Source organism: Hemicordylus capensis, chromosome 11 (assembly GCF_027244095.1).
Source record: "Hemicordylus capensis ecotype Gifberg chromosome 11, rHemCap1.1.pri, whole genome shotgun sequence".
In the NCBI taxonomy this organism is placed as follows: domain Eukaryota; kingdom Metazoa; phylum Chordata; class Lepidosauria; order Squamata; family Cordylidae; genus Hemicordylus; species Hemicordylus capensis.
This window is the reverse complement of record NC_069667.1, coordinates 11199335-11218283: the sequence shown is the minus strand read 5'-3', so window position 1 is coordinate 11218283 and position 18949 is coordinate 11199335. Positions and strand designations below refer to the sequence as shown.

Below are 18949 nucleotides of genomic sequence, written 5' to 3'. Positions count from 1 at the left end.
ATGCTGCATGTCAGTGTTAGAGTGTGTGCCATTGTAAAAGAGGTATTCCCTCCTCTTTTTTGAAGGCCTCTTCTCAGATGATACCTGTCCTGGCCAGTGTTCCCTCTAACATGGAATCCCAGATGTTGACTACAACTCCCATAATTCCCAGTCAAGGGCCATCATAGCTGGGGATGCTGGGAGTTGTAGTCAACAACATCTGCAATTCCCTGTTAGAGGGAATGCTGGTCCTGTCCCCGAATGAGAGTTCATGGAGAGTTCTGGGAGGAGAACTGGTCTTGTGGCAGGAAGCATAAATTGTCCCCTTTACTAAGCAGGGTCCACCCTGGTTTGTATTTGAATGGGATACTACATATGTGAGCATAGTAAAAGATTCCCTTTTGGGGATGGGGCTGCTCTGGGAAGAGCACCTGCATGTTTTCATGCAGAAAATTACAAGTTACCTCCTTGGCATCTTTGGATAGGGCTGAGAGACTCCTGCCTGCAACCTTGGAGAAGTAGCTGCCAGTCTGTGTACACAAAACTGAGCTAGATGGACCAAGGCTCAGACTAGGTATGAGGCAGCTTCATGTGTTTCTATGAGCCTATGTGTAGCAGAAGGGTAGGCCAGCATTTCAGCACCTTGGAGAGATCCAAGTGAGCAACCTATCCTAATAAGTTCTGGTTCCAAGTGACACATAGGAAGCTGCTAGACTTTGAAAGAATATTCACCAATGCATTAATTATAAGTGAAGAGAATATTTCAGAGAATTATTCTATCCATTCTATTAAATGCACTGTTGAATATTCTTTTCAGTCCATGTCTGACCATTGGTCCATCTAGCTCAGTACTGTCCACACTGATTGGCAGTGGCTCTCCAAGGTTTCAAGCAGGAGCCCTACTTGGAGATGCTCGCAGGGATTGAACCTGGGACCTTCTGCACACAAGCAGATGCTCTACCACTGAGCTACAGCCCCATCCCCTACGGGAATAGCTTGATGTATATTACATAGGAACATAGGAAGCTGCCATATACTGAGTCAGACCATTGGTCTATCTAGCTCAGTATTGTCTACACAGACTGGCAGCAGCTTCTCCAGGGTTGCAGGCAGGAATCTCTCTCAGCCCTATCTTGGAGATTATGCCAGCAAGGGAACTTGGGACCTTCTGCTCTTCCCAGAGCAGCTCCATCCCCTGAGGGGAATATCTTGAATGGGAGACTAGAAGCTCACACTCCTAGTCTCCCATTCAAATGCAACCAGGGTGGACCCTGCTTAGCTAAGGGGACAAGTCAAGCTTGCTACCACAAGGCCAGCTCTCCTTCAGACTCTCCTTCTGCTCAGGCTACACCCCTAAATCAATTCCCTTGTAATTTTAATCCACTGGGTCTAATCCTGCCCTCAGGACCAACAAAGAACAAGTCCACTCCTCCTCCTCCTCATGTTACAACCCTTCAGATATTTGAAGACAGCTATCCTATTTCCCCTTAAGTCTCCTCTTCTCTAGGCTAAACATAGCCAGCTCATGTATCTGTTCTTTCTTAGGTCCTCCAATCCAGAACAATATTTCTCTCTGATTTCTCATCCAAGATTGCCAGATCAGCCTTTCCTTTCCGTGGAAGGTTCACGTGCAGTTCTGTTCCGTTCCATTCCATTCCATTCCATTCCATTCCAGAGGGCTTGTGTTTCATGCCCTCCTGAAGGCTGAAATCCAAATTCTATTTAAATAAATATTTCTGCTGACAGTAACTTGTGGCCTCAAAGTATACTGTAAATATGTACCCGTGATAAATAGGGATAATTTTCAGTGTTATTAATGAGAGCTACATGGAGGTAAATGTCATGGCTGTATAAATTATCAAGGCGTCATTGTTAGCAGGTGGATGGATGACAGTCGCTTGCTGTCATTTCACATTCTTCCAGTGTGATAAGTCCCCCGTCCAAGATAATTTTTCTGTCATTTTTATAGTATTTTCTAAGTGCTTGCTTAAAATAAAAGAAGAGTAGCTCTGTAGAGTTAAAGATATATGCAGGCATATCCCCATGGACCAGTATTTATGCTTGGAAACAATTTGGTATTACAAAGACCTTTTAGCCGGATCCATGTGTTATGTTTGGTGCAGTACATAGGAACATACAAAGCGGCCACCGGCTGAGTCAGACCATTGATCCATCAAGCTTAGTATTGTCTTCTCTGACTGGCAGCACTGTCCAGGGTTTCAGACAGGAGTCTTTCCCAACCCCAAATGGAGATGCTGCCAGGGATTGAATCTGGGCTCTTCTGCATGAAAAGCTGAAACCGCTGCTGATACCCATTCCCAACTATGACCCATCCCTACACAATCTATGTATAGTGTAAGGAAGACAGCTGGTCTTGTGGTAGCAAGCATGACTTGTCCCCTTAGCTAAGCAGGGTCCACCCTGGTTGCATATGAAAGGGAGACCAGATGTTTCTTTTAGATTGTGAGCCCTATGGGGACAGGGGACCATTCTATCTATCTTATCTATCTATCTATCTACCTATCTATCTATCTATCTATCTTTGTAAATCGCTTTGTGAACTTTGGTTGAAGAGTGGAATATAAATATTCGTCTTCATTGTCGTAGAAGTGTGAGCACTGTGAGATATTCCCCTTGGGGTTGGAGCCACTCTGGGAAGAGCATCAAGGTTCTTAGTTCCATCCCTGGCGTCTCCAGATAGTGCTCAAAGAGACTCCTGCCTGTCACCTTGGAGAAGCCACTGCCGGTCTGTGTAGACAATACTGAGCAAGATGGACCAATGGTCTGACTCAGTATATGGCAGCTTCCTATGCTCCTATGCACACACATACAAATTTGTCCACATGTATAGGCATTCACATATTATGTTCAACACACATACAGGAGTTCGTATGTAGCCATCTACGTACGTAGTAGTACTTTTTGTAGCCATCCTTATCTGTAGCTTGAAATGTACCCATGGTCATTTAAAAGGTGATCCTGGATACAGGTCCTGTCCGATGATGTGCATTTGAGGGGGGCTGTACCCAGATTCACTTTTAAAAGCAACCCATGTACAGTGATAGGAAGCTGCCACCTACTGAGTCAGGCCATTGGTCCATCTAGCTCAGGATTATCTACACTGACCGGCAGCATGATGGTGGGAGTGGAAGTCAACAACATCTGGGAACACCTGTTAGAAGAAACACTGAGAAGAAGAAACATTTTCCCATAAAGGTAAAGTGTGCCATCAAGTCGATTTTGATACCTGACGCCCACAGAGCCCTGTGGTTTTCTTTGGATCGAATACAGGAGGGGTTTACCATTGCCTCCTCCCCTGCAGTATGAGGTGATGCTTTTCAGCATCTTCCTATATCGCTGCTGCTTGATATAGTACCAGCGGGGATTCGAACCGGCAACCTTCTGCTTGTTAATCAAGCATTTCCTCTATTCGCCATACCCTAATGAAATTATATGCCTGAGTTGAATGCATGTAACTGAATTGGAGCACATTTTCTTACCCACTGTATCTTCACCTCCATCTTCCTTCTCAAACCTGAATCCTTCAGATGTTGTTGGACTACAACTCCCATCTTCTTCCGCCCTCTCTGTTTTGTCTCCTGGGTTGAATTCTAGACTGTAATTTCCTTGGGGCAAGGCCTTATTTCTTTACTCTGTAAAGTGCTATGCATGTGGACAATGCTATATGAATAACAGAGATACACACGACCTCTTGCCACTGCTCCCAAGGACTTTAGGGGAGGCAGGAATACCTAAACACCTTCTTACTTTGGGGGATGTTAGAGTGGGATATCTTCATTATATCTTCTTGCAGCACGGTTTCATACATTAAACTCTGGACATTGGAGTATGTGGACCAGTGACATTTCACCAGGACAAATTTCCACTTGAAAAACATATTTCGAAACCATTGTGTGGACTCTGTATACGCATTCTACCATTCTCCACACCATGGACTTTATTATTTCTCCCATGTTTTACGATTGTTTCTCCAATATCATTTCTCGTGGCTTTGTCTTGTTATAGATTGCATATATTTTTCACACTAGATTTATTGGACTATGTTGTGTGTGTTCAGTTGGTGGGTGGATCTTTGGCGGGGGGGGGGTTAGCTGTTTTCCTAACATTGCACAGTGTTTTGGATGCTTTGGAAATGTGTACATAATAGCTAAGCACTTCATTACCGATCTTAGAGTCGGAGAAGGGGAGGGGGAGAGCTGAGACACCAGGCCATATAAATTATGGCATTAAAATGATTCCGAAGTTTGATTTAAAACCCGGCCACTGGATTAATCAGCTACTCCTCAGATTCCGTGCATGTTGACCCTTTGTATTCAGAGGGTTGTAATTAAGAAAAACAGCCGCGGCTTTAAATTGGGCACCTGAATTGCAAGGTTAAAGCAGTAAATTGGAGGCGTCTTGACTCTTGCCGCGTTAGGAGGAGGCTTCCCTTTTTCTCCTTGATGAAAAGAACAGCTCGCCTCTTGGCAGAGAGGCAATGAGAGAGGAGACGGTGGGTGAAGCCGGAGCCTGCGGCAGCAGTAAGTCAGGAGAGGCGGATCGCCCTGTCCTTGAAGCCTTGAACATCTAAGGAAAGCTGTATGGAATCATGGCAATGAGCGGAAAGAAAGGGCCCACTTCCTTTCCTTGATATCAAGCAGGGCTGCTCAGACTTGGAGCCAGGTGGGCAAAGGCCATTGTGGCATGGGATAATAGGAGTCACATAGGAAGCTGCCAACTGAGTCAGAGCATTGGTCCATCTAGCTCAGTATTGTCTACACTGACTGGCAGCCACTCGCCAAGGTTTCAGGCAGGAGTCTCTACCAGCCCTGCCTGGAGTTGCTGTCAGGGATTGAACCTGGGGCCTTCTGCATGTAGTGCAGATTCTCAGCTTCTGAGCTATGGCCCCATCCCCAAACTAACTGCAGATTTTCCTCGCATGGAACACAGGAAGCTGCCTTATACCTAGTCACATCCTTAGGAACATAGGAAGCTGCCATATACTGAGTCAGACCATTGGTCCATCTAGCTCAGTATTGTCTTCACAGACTGTAAGCGGCCTCTCCAAGGTTGCAGGCAGGAATCTCTCTCAGCCCTATCTTGGAGATGCTGCCAGGGAGGGAACTTGGAACCTAAATGCTCTTCCTAGAGCGGCTCCGTCCCTCAAGGGGAATCTCTTACAGCGCTCACACTTCTAGTCTCCCATTCATATACAACCAGGGTGGACCCTGCTTAGCTAAGGGGACAAGTCATGCTTGCTACCACAAGGCCAGCTCTCCTCCCTAGATGGGATTGGTCCATCTAGCTCAGTGTTGTCTCAACTGATGACAGCATCCCTCCAAGATTCCAGGCAGGAGTCTCTCCCAGCCCTACCTGGAGATGCTGCCAGGGATTTAACCCGAAACCTGCTTCATGCAAAGCAGATGCTCTACGATCCCAGCAACAACTGGGGACCCCAGTTTGAGAACCCCTGGTATAAGGGTCAAACTAGACAAGATGTTAAATGCCTCTTCAGAGCTTATTTTTGTTTGAATAGGGCAGGTATGTGGAGCCAGACCAGACCTATAGCATGGCAGCTTTGGGTGTTGAACCCTGTAAAGGTAAAGTGTGCCATCGAGTCGGTGTGGACTCCTGGTGACCACAGAGCCATGTGGTTTTCTTTTGGTAGAAAACAGGAGGGGTTTACCATTGCCTCGTCCCGTGCAGTATGAGATGATGCCTTTTAGCACCTTCCTATATCACTGCTGCCCGATATAGGTGTTTCCCATAGTCTGGGGATTTGAACTGCCATCTTCTGGATTGATAATCAGGTCATTTCCCTGCTGCACCATCCCTCTCCACTATTTTCCCACTGAAAATCTGTGCACGCGCGCGCGCACACACACACACACACACACACACCCCTCGCCGAAACTGCTATATTTTGCTGGATTTTTGACAGAAAACCAACACAGAGATCAAGGAGCATTCCAAAAGGAGCATGAATTTGACTCAAGAGGAGGAGATCTGGTCTTGTGGGGTAGCAAGCATGAATTGTCCCCTTTGCTAAGCAAGGTCTACCCTGGGTTTGCATTTGAATGGGAGACCTTCATGTGAGCACTGTAAGGTATTCCTCTTGGGGGAAGGGGGCTGCTCTGGGAAGAACATCTGCCTGCTTGCTTGCAGAAGGTTCCAAGTTCCCTCCCTGGCATCTCCAGATAGGGCTGAGTGAGACTCCTGCCTGTAACCTTGGAGAAGCCGCTGCCAGTCTGTGTAGATAATTCTGATTTAGATGGACCAAGGGTCTGACTCAGTATAAGCAGCTTCCTCTGTTCCTATGTCTTCTCAGCAGAAGTATCCTAACTGCAGAGTTCTGACCCTGAGAGGCTTAGCTCTCCCTTTCTCTCTTTTCAAGCACTTTTTATGGTCTCACTGGATGAGGCTTTATATTTGTTGTTGCTTCTGGATTTATGGCTTTGGGGCTTCTATTGCAAGGGATTTGCGGTTTGTTTTGTTGATTGAGTGTTTTCTTGTTTATTGTTTTACATTATTGTAAGCTACTCCGGGGGGGATGCTTGCTAGCGGAAGATGCAGGAGGGACATCAACCAACCAACCAACCTTTGGGACCAGCCATGTGGTTGGAATTCTGCTTCCCCATCTTCTAGTAGGACCAAGACATAACTACAAAAATCTACTAGTACAGAATTTTGAGTCTTGACTCCCCCAATGTTGTTGGACTACAGCACCCATCATCCACAGCCACAATGGGCAAAAGTAATTGGAATATAGTCCAACAACATCTGAGGACTCAAGGTTAGGAACTCTGTATTAGTAAATATTTGTAAATATTGCTTGGTCTTACTTGAAGATGGGGAAGCAGAATTCCAACCAAGGGGATGATCCCAAAAGTTCCTTCCTTCCTTCATAGAAATTCTGCACAAATTAGCATCTCCAGTCACTCCAATGAAGAGAGCAATTCTGTGTCTGGTTGCAGATGCACAAATAGAGCTGATCTCCCCACTGCATTAAATGCAGAAGCCCTTAAGTGAAATCAGGGAAATTCCTTTCCTTAAGTAGGGAAATGCTTGACTAACAAGCAGAAGGTTGCCAGTTCAAATCCCTGCTGGTACTATATCAGGCAGCAGCGATATAGGAAGATACAGAAAGGCATCATGTCATACTGCACGGGAGGAGGCAGTGGCAAACTCCTGTATTCTACCAAAGAAAACCACAGGGCTCTGTGGGCGCCAGGAGTCGAAATCGACTTTATGGCACACTTTACTTTACTTACTATACTTGTGCAAACATATCTGTTTATTAGGATGAGAATAAAAATAGTAGTAGTAATAATAGTAGTAGTAATAATAACAACAGTATCATGTTGTCAATGTGCATGGCATTTTCAGGAGTAATATAAAAAATAAGATAGGTCCCTGCCCCAAGCAGCTTCCAATCTGAAACTCAGTGGAAAGGAAGGAATGGAGGAAGGGGAGGATGAGGGGCTCAAGTGTCAACAGGGGAAGGAAGTGTGTTCACTTCCGTTACACATACTTGGGCTTATTCTCAATACGAAGTGAGGGTTGTGCCGGAGACTTGCAAGAAGAGGCGGAAGGATTTGAAGGGCAAGAGAAAGAGTCAGGTGCCATGAGATGGCCTGTCTGGGGCCATATTCCATTCATTCTGGGCATTTGACTTTAGACTCCCACTCCCACCAAATGATTTTTTTTTAACTTACCCAGATATCTGTGTAAACATTAAAATTAAAATTCGTGCTGGAAATTAAAGCACGTCTTCTGCATAGATTCCAGGATGTTATTACATTACAGGTTTCTCACACACACACACACACACACACACACACACACACACACACACACACACACCATAAAAGCAGCTTTCACTGTGTCACAATAAATGGAAATGTCCCCTCTTTATTTCTTGAATATCGTTTTGCATGTGTGAATGCAGCTTTTAAAAACAAATAAACTATGCTTTCTGAGTTTTAGGCACTAAAATCAATGTATACTCTTCAAATCATTTCGCCCAACACTGATTCTTCTTTGTAACTTATATTAACCCCAGTCATTCAGTCTTACTTTTTTAAATTATTAAAATTATTGCTTTGCCCATCCCTCCCCCCCCTGCCCTTTCCAGGGTCTTTTTACATTTCTGCCTCTCTGTATGTCTCTACGGAAGGTGGCCCCAGAAGTAGACACCATTCAGATGTGAAGTCCTATTACCAGATTAAAATAGATTTCAAATGCTTATATCATTCATCTTCTCAGTGTGTGATTTCAATCAGGGGAAAAAATGATGAATTGTTTGACAGGGGTGCCCCCCCCCCACACACACACCCGTAGACGCTAAACCATAATACGCTTCCGCTAGTCTTTCCCAGCTATTACGGACTTTAACATGCAATGTGACCTTGGCCGACAGAGCATGTTTGGTTAGCACAAAAACTTAATCATAAGAAGTCATAAGTAGAATCCTTCTTCTTTACTGCCCTTTTTTCGGGGACTCGGGAATTTATGGCTTGTGGGACAGGTAGGATATGAACAATGGTCCAAATGGAGTGCAGGGTTATCTCATCTGTGTGAGAACGGCTGCGGGAAATCGATGTGACCTCTGCTAGGCTGTCATCCCGATCCCCACCCTCCGCGTCCTATTTGTCTTTCGGTGGGAGCTTAGATCTGGATGCTGTCTCCCCATGTCTCTCTTGGGCCAGATTATCAAAATGAATCATAGCCTGCATAGCTCTTATATTTCTATTTATTTTCCTCCTGCTGACTAGCTCGGGTGAAATATGACTTCTCTTTGCATCTGATCCTCACTGCGGCCAGCGGCACCTAATTCAGCGGTGTCTCTCTCTTTAAAGAAGACTAATGCCATTTTGAAACTTCAATCTACTCCTCCGCGACATTACAAACCATAGACCGTACACCCTGTCTCCACAGTCAATATGAATTTTCCTTTTGGCCGTTCTAATAGCATTACTTCCCGCCGCCCGCCCCCCCTTCCCAAACAGACGAGGTTTCTAGATTGTTTTAAGCAATTTATCCACAATCCATTCATTGCTCAGCCTCTTCCCCGGCTCCTGCCTGCCTGCCACGAGATCCCGTGGCTTTGCCTTGCTTCACCAAGGAGTGGCTTTGACTCCAGGCGCTCATGCAAGCAATCAATTAATTTTAAGAACTTGACCCTTAATATGAAATATTTAAAGAGGGGAAATTGTATATAGTCTTTGACGCAGGGAGAACACGTTTTAAGTGTGTAACTAGAGGATGGTTTGGGGGCTGAGGGCAGGTCGGTTATACCTTCTTCTGAAATATTAACTGAATTAGTGTGATGAGGCAGAATCTTATTAAGGACTCCGAGTAATCATTTGCACTTAATGCACTCACAGTGGATGCAAAACACTGCCTGAGCAGAGATGACCAGGCTGTGGAAAAGCACCTGGTGCATATGGGTTACGTGCCAGGGAACTGTCTACGAGAGAGAGAGAGAGAGAGGACACTCCCTGTAAGCTGCCTTTTGGGGTTTTAGGAACATATCATTCTCTTGTACCAAGTCATTTATCTACTTCCAGTGCAGCCCCTTCGGGAGTTGAACTCCAACTGAGGCTGGACCAGACCACGCCCCCCACATCTGATGTCATTCACGGGGGCGGGGTCAGCAGGGCCACTGCTGGCGCCGCACATGGGCCACCAGTGGTCAGGCTCCGTGCCTATCTACTTCAGTACTGTCCGCACTGCCTCCAAGGTTTCAGGCAAGAGTCTCTCCCAGCCCTACCCGGAGATGCTGCCAGAGATTGAACCTGGGACCTTCGGCCTGCAAAGCAGATGCTCTATCACTGAGCTACCATCCCATTCCTTAAGTGGAGGATCCCACCGCAGACAGCACTCGCATGCAGTCACTGAGTCAAATGCAAGGCAAACCCTGCTTAGCAAAGGGGACCATTCATGCTCACAACCACAACCCTGGCTCTCCACCAGCATCTTGTTGCCACCCCAATAATCGGCTGCCTGAGGACACCACTTCACTACGCCTCATAGAAGGGCTGTCTGTCCCTGATTCTGTCTAATTGAGTGCTGTTTGAATAAAAACATATGATCAATTCATTTCCCCCCAAATTTCAGTGGCAAATATTTAATCTGCTGCCTGAGGACACCACTTCACTATGCTTCATAGAAGGGCTGTCTGTCCCTGATTCTGTTTTATTGAGTGCTGTTTGAATAAAAACATATGATCAATTCATTTCCCCCCAAATTTCAGTGGCAGATATTTAATCTGCTGCCTGAGGGCACCACTTCACTACGCCTCATAGAAGGGCTGTCCTTGATTCTCTGTTTAATTGGGTGCTATTTGAATAAAAACATATGGACAATTCATTTCCCCCCAAATTTTAGTGGCAAATATTTAAAAAACAGACACTCTTTGTAAGCTGCCTTTATAGGTTTTAGGATGAGTTGTCTTATACCGAATCATCTAGTTCAGTATTGTCTGCACTGACTGCCAGCAGCTCTCCAAGGTTTCAGATAGGAGCCTTTCCCAGCCCGACCTGGAGATGCTGCCAGAAATTGAACCTGAGACTCTCAGCATGCAAAGCAGATGCTGCATCACTGATTTACGGCCCCATCCCAAGAAACCCTATCTAGTTTTCCTCCAAACTAGAGTATGCAACATCTGCTGAGCATTTCTGGCTTTGTGCTGCCCTCTCCATCAAAAACTTGGGGATGCTCTTGTAGGTGGAATAACTGCACGAGTGCATTGAAGCCTCTGTGCCCACATTTTGGATTGGCCATCTATTCTACCTTACATCGCCTGACTTGGTTTGTGGGACTGCACAGAATTCACACCAGACTGCACACCAGACTGCACAGAATTCACCCCTGCTAAAAGAGGGATTAAGAGGCAAAGAGTGGTCTTGCAGTAGCAAGCATGAATTGTCCCTTTTGCTAAGCAGGGTCTGGCCTGGTTTTCATTTGGATGTGTGAACGCTGTAGGATATTCCCCTTAGAGCGGGGGTTCTTAACCTTGGGTCCCCAGATGTTTTTTGACTGTAGGGGTGTGCACAAAACCAGTTTGCCCGGTTTGGTTTGAGTCAAAACCGGACTCAAGCCAAACTGGGCATGTTAGATTTTGTGACCCTGAACAAACCTCCCACCTTCGCTCAAATTTGAGCTGGTTTAGGGGTTATAATTTTTTTTAAATTGTTTTTTTAAAAAAAAAACACTTACTGCCTGGTTCGGCGGCCTCAGGGGGTGCTGCCGCGGCCACAGGAGGCTCCGCCACTTCCCCTTTTCCCCGCCAGCCTCCCCCTGGTCTTCTAAGGGATGTTTTTGGGATGTTTCAGCCCTTTCTCAGGTGGTGGAAGCCATTTTGGAGGCCACCACACATTTGCACTGGCTATTTGCATGGCCATCTGGACTTTAAAAAAATAATAATCATTTAAAAAAAAACTTTAGAACCCCCGAACTGAACCTGAGCCCCCCTGAGGGGGTATGACTCGACCTCGAGCTGGACTGGTTCTATGGCGAACCGGTTCAACCTTGAGCCGGTTTGCACATCCCTATTGGACTACAACTCCCATTATCCCCACACACAGCTATTACTGGTATTTCCTTTGTGTCTTTTAAGAAATATATATTTCAGATTGTGAGCAACTTTGGGTCAGGGAAACGTTTTTTGCATTTCTCCACGACATAAGCCACACTTTCTGAACTTTTTGTTTCAAAGCATTATGTAAATATAATGTTATAACTAGTTCCAGAAGAACTGGAAATGTTATGATCCTTATGGACAAATAACCAGATCACCTGCAGGTGAGAGGGAGATCCTGGCAGACCTGGGGTAACCCACAGATATGTTGGTGTTGGAAAAAAATCCACTGGGGGAAAACCCTCAGGGGGCCAAAGAAAACACCAAAGTTCTAGTTAGTCAATGGGATGGAACATACATGGGCTTAGAGTCCAGTTTAAAAGCCAAGCAGGTGGGAGGAACTAACGGAACTCTGTGGCAAGGAGTGGGGAAGGAGGACTTGAAGGAAAAGAGCAGGACATTTCTCAGCTTGAAAAATATCCCCTCAAGACAGTCGGCCAGAGGCACACTTTGCCATGGACCTTTGGGATCTGGCCTGTGGCCTCCTGTCTCGGGGACGGCCTCCAAGTGTTCTGGGGGGCCTCCACAGGGCCCCACTGCTGCCCCGCCCCACCACTCCTCACAGGAAGGGGGTCAGGGGCAAGTTAAATATTTTTTAAAAAACCTTTTTCAACAGCCCCAGTGGTGGTAACAGAGATAGGGGGTGGGCGGTGAGGTGTGGACCGAGATGGGGGAGATGGAGACAGCGGCAAGAGCTCCTTCCCTGAGCCCGCCTGCTGCCCAAATGACAGGTCGGGCCATTTTAGGTCCATTTAAGGGTCCTCTGGGCACTCAAGCCAGGGGAGAGGGGGCCCCAAAGCCCTTGAGGTCCGTGCTCCAAATTAACCTAGGTGTGCCACGGCAGTTGACGCATAAAATTCTTATGTTTTCTCAACAGCCATCTCACAGCTTTGTGTTTCTGAAGGTGAAGGGATTTAAAAAGGAACTGAGCACCAGTGCTCACTCACCAATAAAAACACCCAGAAAGGAGTAGAAGAAGAAAATTACATCTGAAGTTTGACTCCAGTTACAGCAGGGCCTCCTGTCGGTGCTGCTAACTTTTGTTTTTTGCCGTGCTCAGCCACAGACTCATGCAACCCAAGCACACCAGAGATATACTGCAACATATTGTTGCGGGCCCACACTTGTGAATAAATAGTCCATGATTCTTTTCCTCTGTCATCTTATTTAGCCATGTTGGCTAATAGCCACTGATGGACCTCCAGGAATTTTTCTAGTCCTTTGGTAAAGCCATCTTATGGAGCCATGACTGATGAAATCAGTTACATTTTGTGCTGTAAGTTGGTTTGCCACATCCACAAAAAACCACCAAACAGCCGTTCCCGAGTCCAAAGGGCTTACTCGCAGTGTTCCCTCTAACAGGTATTCCCAGATGTTGTTAACTACAGCTCCCATAATCCCCAAGCAAAAGCCATTGCAGCTGGGGGTTCTGGGAGTTCATTGGGAGCTGGGGATTCTGGGAGTTGTAATTCACAACATCTGGGAATCCCTGTTAGAGAGAACACTGGTTACTCGGCCTTCTCAGAAAGGAGCAATGAAAAGGTGAGAAACTTGATGTATTTCTTGCCTCTGATACCTGTTTGTATGGAAAACTGGAGTAACCAACAAAGCAGTAATGAAAATTAATTCAGTTGCTATAATGCTGTAATGGCTAAAATACAGTTGGGAAATGCTGGCCTTTGGGGATATAAAACAAAACCTTTATAATATCTTCTATGGCGTTCAGCATCTCTTTTCCTTTGTATTTGGTCCCATTTTTAACCCTTGCTAACATATTTTTAAAAGCAAGTCGGATTTTTGCTCTGTCACATTTTTAAAAAATAAAATAAAAGGCTGACTATTATTCCTCATTCCTTGTAATCCTCTTTGGGATACTCACAGAACATGTACCTAGGGGAAATATGGTGAATTTGGTCCTGGCGGTATTCTTTGATTCTACTACTACAACTACGGATATTTATATACCACTCTTCAACCAAAGTTCTCAGAGCGGTCTACACAGAAAAATAAATTCATCAATAAGATGGTCCCCTGTCCCCAAAGGGCTCACAGTCTAAAAATAAACATAAGGCAGATACCAACAACAGTCACTGGAGGGATGCAGTGTTGGGGATGGACAGGGCCAGTTGCTCTCCCCCTGCTAAATATAAGAGAATCTCCACTTTAAAACAGTGTGTCTTTGCTCAGTTATCAGGGGTATACTGTACATATTATATACTGTTTGGGGTGCATAGTTAGCATCCTATATGAAACTGCCTTTGTCTGTCTGTCTGTCTATCTACTGCTTATGTATCCCTCTCTTCCTCCAAGGAGCTCAGAGCAGTATGTGTGGTTGTTTTTATCCTCACAATGACTGGGCAAGGTAGGTTAGGCTGAGAGAGAAGTGACTGATCCAGAGTCACTGAGTGCGTTTCATGGCCAAATGGGGTTTTGAACTCGGGTCTCCCTGGTCCTAGTCCAGCACTCGAACCGCTACACTCCACTGGCTCCTGTCAGCTGAGACTACTAATCCATGTCTCCCATTGAAGTCTGCTCAGACAGCAGCAGTTCTCCGGGGTTCTATTTCCAGGCTGGCTGTAGAAAGAGAGCACCGTTGTAAAGCACCAGAGCGCCAAGACAGACCACTAGGCAGCCTGATTAAAGTCTTGCTAACAAAAATGGACTTGGGCTGTTCTCACGTTTGGCAGTAGGATAGGAGGAACCTCCGAACCCGATTCGGGAGCCATGGGCTGACTGGCCATCGTGATTGGCCAGTCTGTGAGGATGTGCTGACGTGCTGATTGGCCGTCATGAGAATTCTACAAGCGGGGAAGGAGGAAGGGGGAATTCTCGCGGTGGCCAATCGGGAGCACAGACATGAGAGAACAGCTCCACTGGTTAAAAGCTCCATGCAGGAGTGGCCCACAGCACTGAAGGTGAAGGGCCAAGCCTCTTTCAAAATGGGCAGGGAGAAGGAAAAGTTGCCAGCAGCCTCTTCTTCACTCCTCTTGCTTCGTACAGGCTTAGCCAAGAGGGAGAGGAGAGGCGCTCCTTGCAAAGTGTGTTTGGACCAGACCTATCCCAAAGAACTGATTCCACGGCAGACACAGGGCATCTCGCTTCCATTCTGCCGCCCCAGGAATCGGCCACCTGAGGTGACTGCCTCGCCTTACCTCATGAAAGGCCTTCTTCTCAGGGAGTCTTTGTCATTGTGTTTCCTGAACAGCATGTCCCCATGCTGCATTGCAAATCAAGTTTCAGACAAAAGGGGGTTTCCAAAGAAATTTCTCACCTCCAGGGTGTCTTTCAGCTCTGTGACCTCCCAGAACTTTGCCATGCTTCCTCCCTCAGGGTTTGTTTGTTTTTTTAAAAAAAACACCACCTCAAAACTCACCTGTTTAGAGAGGCTTTTCAAATCTTCTAATTATCAAGTGTTGTACTTTTTATTGGCGTTTTCTAAACATTGGGTTTGTTTTAATTGATTTTAGTCCATGCTGTTTGTTTTATTGTTTTAAATTATTTCTACTGTTGTGAGCCCCCCCCCCCCCCGAGCAGTATTGCACTGGAGGGGCGAGATATAAATGGTTTTAAATTAGTAAATTAAAAAATATGTTTCAATTATTTAGCAAGGCGGACTGGCTACTTAAAGAAGCAAAAAACCCGTATATGCTACTGAGTGGGCAACAAGCCATCATGCACTAGGAATGTGCAAAATGTTTTGACTGTGAAACATTTTGACTCGTAAAAGGCCATTTTGAATGTTTCAAGCTCGAAACAAGAAACCCTCTAAAAAGGGGCCTGTTTCGAGTTCAGAACAAAATAACCCCGTTTTGATGAAAATGTTTCGAGTGCCATTTTGGAGGCCTGTTTTCACCTTACTGATTGGTTTTCTGGCACTGGCTTCCAATTAGCATGCAATCTCCTTGCTTCTAGGTTGGCTTGTTACTATACATATCAAGTTTTGTCAGGGGCAACTGTGCCCCCATTGGCTGGGGGGAGGGGGAAAGGAGGGAATTGCAACATGTATTCAAAGGGACTGGGAGGCAGAGAGAGCCCTTATAGTGTTCCTCTCTTGAGGAGGATACATCAGGATGGAAGGAAGGAAGGTAGGTTTAATTTTGTGGTTTTCTCAGCACTGAGTATAATATGCTGTTCTATTGCTGCTATAACTATCGGGTTTTGCTGGATCTCAGATTGAAAAAGGCAGAACTTGGGTGCCCGCCTTCCTTGAATTGTTGTTTGTTTTGTATGTGAGATAGTGTTGTGGTGAGAAATTGACAGAGGCAGCTCTCTTTCTCTCTGTGTAATATTTCTTGGTGATGCCGTAATGAGCTACATGTCTGGCTTTGAGACTAACTTATGCTTCACTCACTGCTCTAGTCTGCTCTGCAGTCTGCATTGCAAGGTGTACTGAGTCAAAATGTTGCTGAAGTTGCTCTAGTTGAGCTTATGGCTATGCTTGCTGCTAAGGAAGGATGCTGCTGTGGCAGTGGTTGCCGTATTTTAAGGAATTAATGTAAGGAGTCCTGATTGTGTGAGAGAGAGCAATTTGTGCCAATGATGTTCCTGCAGCACAGGGACTGTGGCTGTGGATTCTGGGTCAGTGATTCTTTTTTGGCCATTTTTAGACTGTGTTTGAAGTATGTGTCCTCTGTTGGGAGGGACAGATTCCCTTTTACTGTGTGCTTCTGCATTGGTTTTTCAAGGCAGGGTTGCAAAATGCATTGCAAATTGCAATGCAAAACTTGTGTGCATGCACTCTGTGAATGCAGCATGTTCTGGCCATAGGGAACAATGGAGGAACTTGAAACATCCCATTGTTCCCCATGGGTAGCTCCTAGGGACACCAAAGTGGGTTGGGCGGTAGGGCATGATTGGTGCTACCTACCACCCAGCCCACAAAAGAAATGGGCAAGCGAGCAATTTTAAACAAATGTTTAACCTTTCCCTCAAAACGCTATGGGATCCTATGGGGTTTGGGGAAAAGGTTAAACATATGTTAAAAATCACCCGCTTGCCCATTTCTTTTGTAGGTTGAGTGGTAGGTAGCACCCATCATGTCCTACCACCCAACCTACTTTGGGGTCCCTAGGAGCTACCCATGGGGAGCAATGGGGGTGTTTTGACTTTCCCCATTGTTCACTATGGCCGAAACACTTGAAACGTTTCAAATTGTTTCCTTGAAACATCTGGCTCGACTGCTGTTTTGACTAAATGTGTTGACGAACTGTTTTGACCATTTTGCATTTCATTTCAAGCTTGAAAGAGAATGCAAAATCCGTTTCGTGCAGATCCCTAATGTGTACTCCTAAACGAGCTCTCTAGATTGTGGCCATGGCATCACAACTGTTCCTGTGGCCCTATTCAGGAAGTACAAGCCCATGGATGTTTTACCCAGCTACGGTGCCCTCAGGAGCATGTCAGCAAACCCTGCCCCTGGGCCAATGCAGTCTTAAGCCATGCCCCCCGCCCCCGCACACATGCAAAGTGTTTCTGCACAGTGATTTAAGGGTGTGTTGGTATGGGAGCTGGGGCTTGCTGGCAGGCTTCTCTGGGTGCTCTACATAGGAATCTGGGTAGTTGCTTTATAACACATCATTCCATGGGTCCATCTAGCTCAGTGCTGTCTACGCTGACTGTCAGCAGCTTTCCAAGGTTTCAGACAGGTGTCTCTCCCAGCCCTGAACCTGGGACCTTCTGTGGGTAAAGCAGATGCTCCCCCACTGAGCTGAAGTCCCATCCCCAAAAGCCCTCTGAATGGTGTATGTAGGAATCTGCTTTCCACTGAGTCAGACTTCTGGTCCCTCCAGCTCAGTACTGTTGACACTGACTGGCAGCGACTCTTCAGGGTTTCAAGCAGGAGTCTTTCTCAGCCCTACCTGGAGATGCTGCCAGATATTTAACCTGGGGCCTTCTACATGCAAAGAAGATGCTCGACCACTGAGCCTATGGCTTCATCCCCCAAATAGGAAGCAGCCATCTACTGAGTCAGACCATCGATGCATCTGATTTAGTGTTGTCTACACTGACTGGCAACAGCTCTCCAAGGGGTTTTTCCCAGTCCTTCCTGGAGATTCAAGGGATTGAACCTGGGGCCTTCTACACGCTAAGCAGATGCTCTGCCAGTAAGCTACGGCCTCATCTCTACCTAACAGGGCTTGTAAGAACATAAAAGGAGCCCTGCTGGATCAGACCAAAGGTCCATCTAGTCCAGCATCCTGCTTCCTACTATGGGCAACCAGATGTTTTCAAGAAACCCAACAGCTGTTACCTCCAGCCACTGGTATTCGGTGGCAGACTGCCCCAGATCACGGAGGTATCTCAAAGGCTTCCTGGATAATAGCCGCCGATAACACTCTTGCCCATGAGTCTGTTGGGCCTCCTTTGAAAGCCATCCTAACCAGTGGGCATCACATATCTTGTGGCAGTGAGTCCTACGGATTAATAATGTGTGGATACTCCATAGAGGAAAAGGTTGCTGATTGGCTGTAAGGCACTGATTGGTTGTCATATGCTGATTGGTTATTCCTTCCTATTTTGTCTTTACAGAAGAAGTCCAGATTGCCATCCCAATAATGAAGCCCTCCTTAGACAAAGTCCAACTGGCTGGACAGACCTTACCGCCTGGCTTTCCAGCACCTTTTCTCTTTGCTGATGGGTTGTCATCAGTAGAAACTCTATTAACCAATATACAGGTAAAAGAGTGGGGGGTTTTCTTGTCCTTGTCAGGTGCACTGTAGTAACAGGCACTTACATGCATCACACCTATTTGCATAGCCACCAGGGTTTGGACTACAGAACCCCATTGCCCTGATCCAGCTGTGGGCAATGCTTTCTGTAGAGCTGTTTCCTGAGGCTGAAAAACCAGTGGCCATCACCATATCTTGTGGCAGTGAATTCCGCAGATTAATTATGTGTTGATCTTAAATATTCTTCTGTACTGTCAGGAGCTTCTGCATCTGATGAGAAGCTGGACTGGATGACAAAACATATTTAACCCTTTGCAAAACCATTTGGGGGTGGGCCGGCGAGATGTTACCCTTTAGGCTGCACACAGGCATCACCGCAGCTTGGCTCTGGAAACCCTACAAACACACAAGCATGGCTGACAAGTACCCCGTTGCTGAACTTGGCCGCCACAAGCCCCCCTTCCCCCAATGGAAAGTACTCCAAAGCATGTCTCCCTTCCCAGCATGCTTTGAGCTGCCAGCAGACTGGAAAAGCTTCATGACATCAGTGGCTGCCCTCCCACTGGCCATGAAGGAGCAGGAGGTGGGCACAGCCCTGCCAATGCAGCTCCAGCCTCAGGATCATAGTGTGTGCTTTGCAGACTCGCACATCCATCGACAG

The 18949-nt window shown here is 46.3% G+C and overlaps 1 protein-coding gene across 11 annotated transcripts in view; it reads left to right on the top strand.

The window, feature by feature from the left end:
* The window catches only part of DACH2 (dachshund family transcription factor 2), a 421855-nt gene that overhangs the window by 381285 nt on the left and 21621 nt on the right, over window positions 1–18949 (top strand). For all 11 annotated transcript variants that reach the window (XM_053274112.1, XM_053274108.1, XM_053274104.1 and 8 more), the window contains one exon: window positions 18149–18294. In XM_053274112.1, the coding sequence (XP_053130087.1) occupies window positions 18149–18294 (146 nt within the window). The remainder of the gene's footprint in view (window positions 1–18148; window positions 18295–18949) is intronic.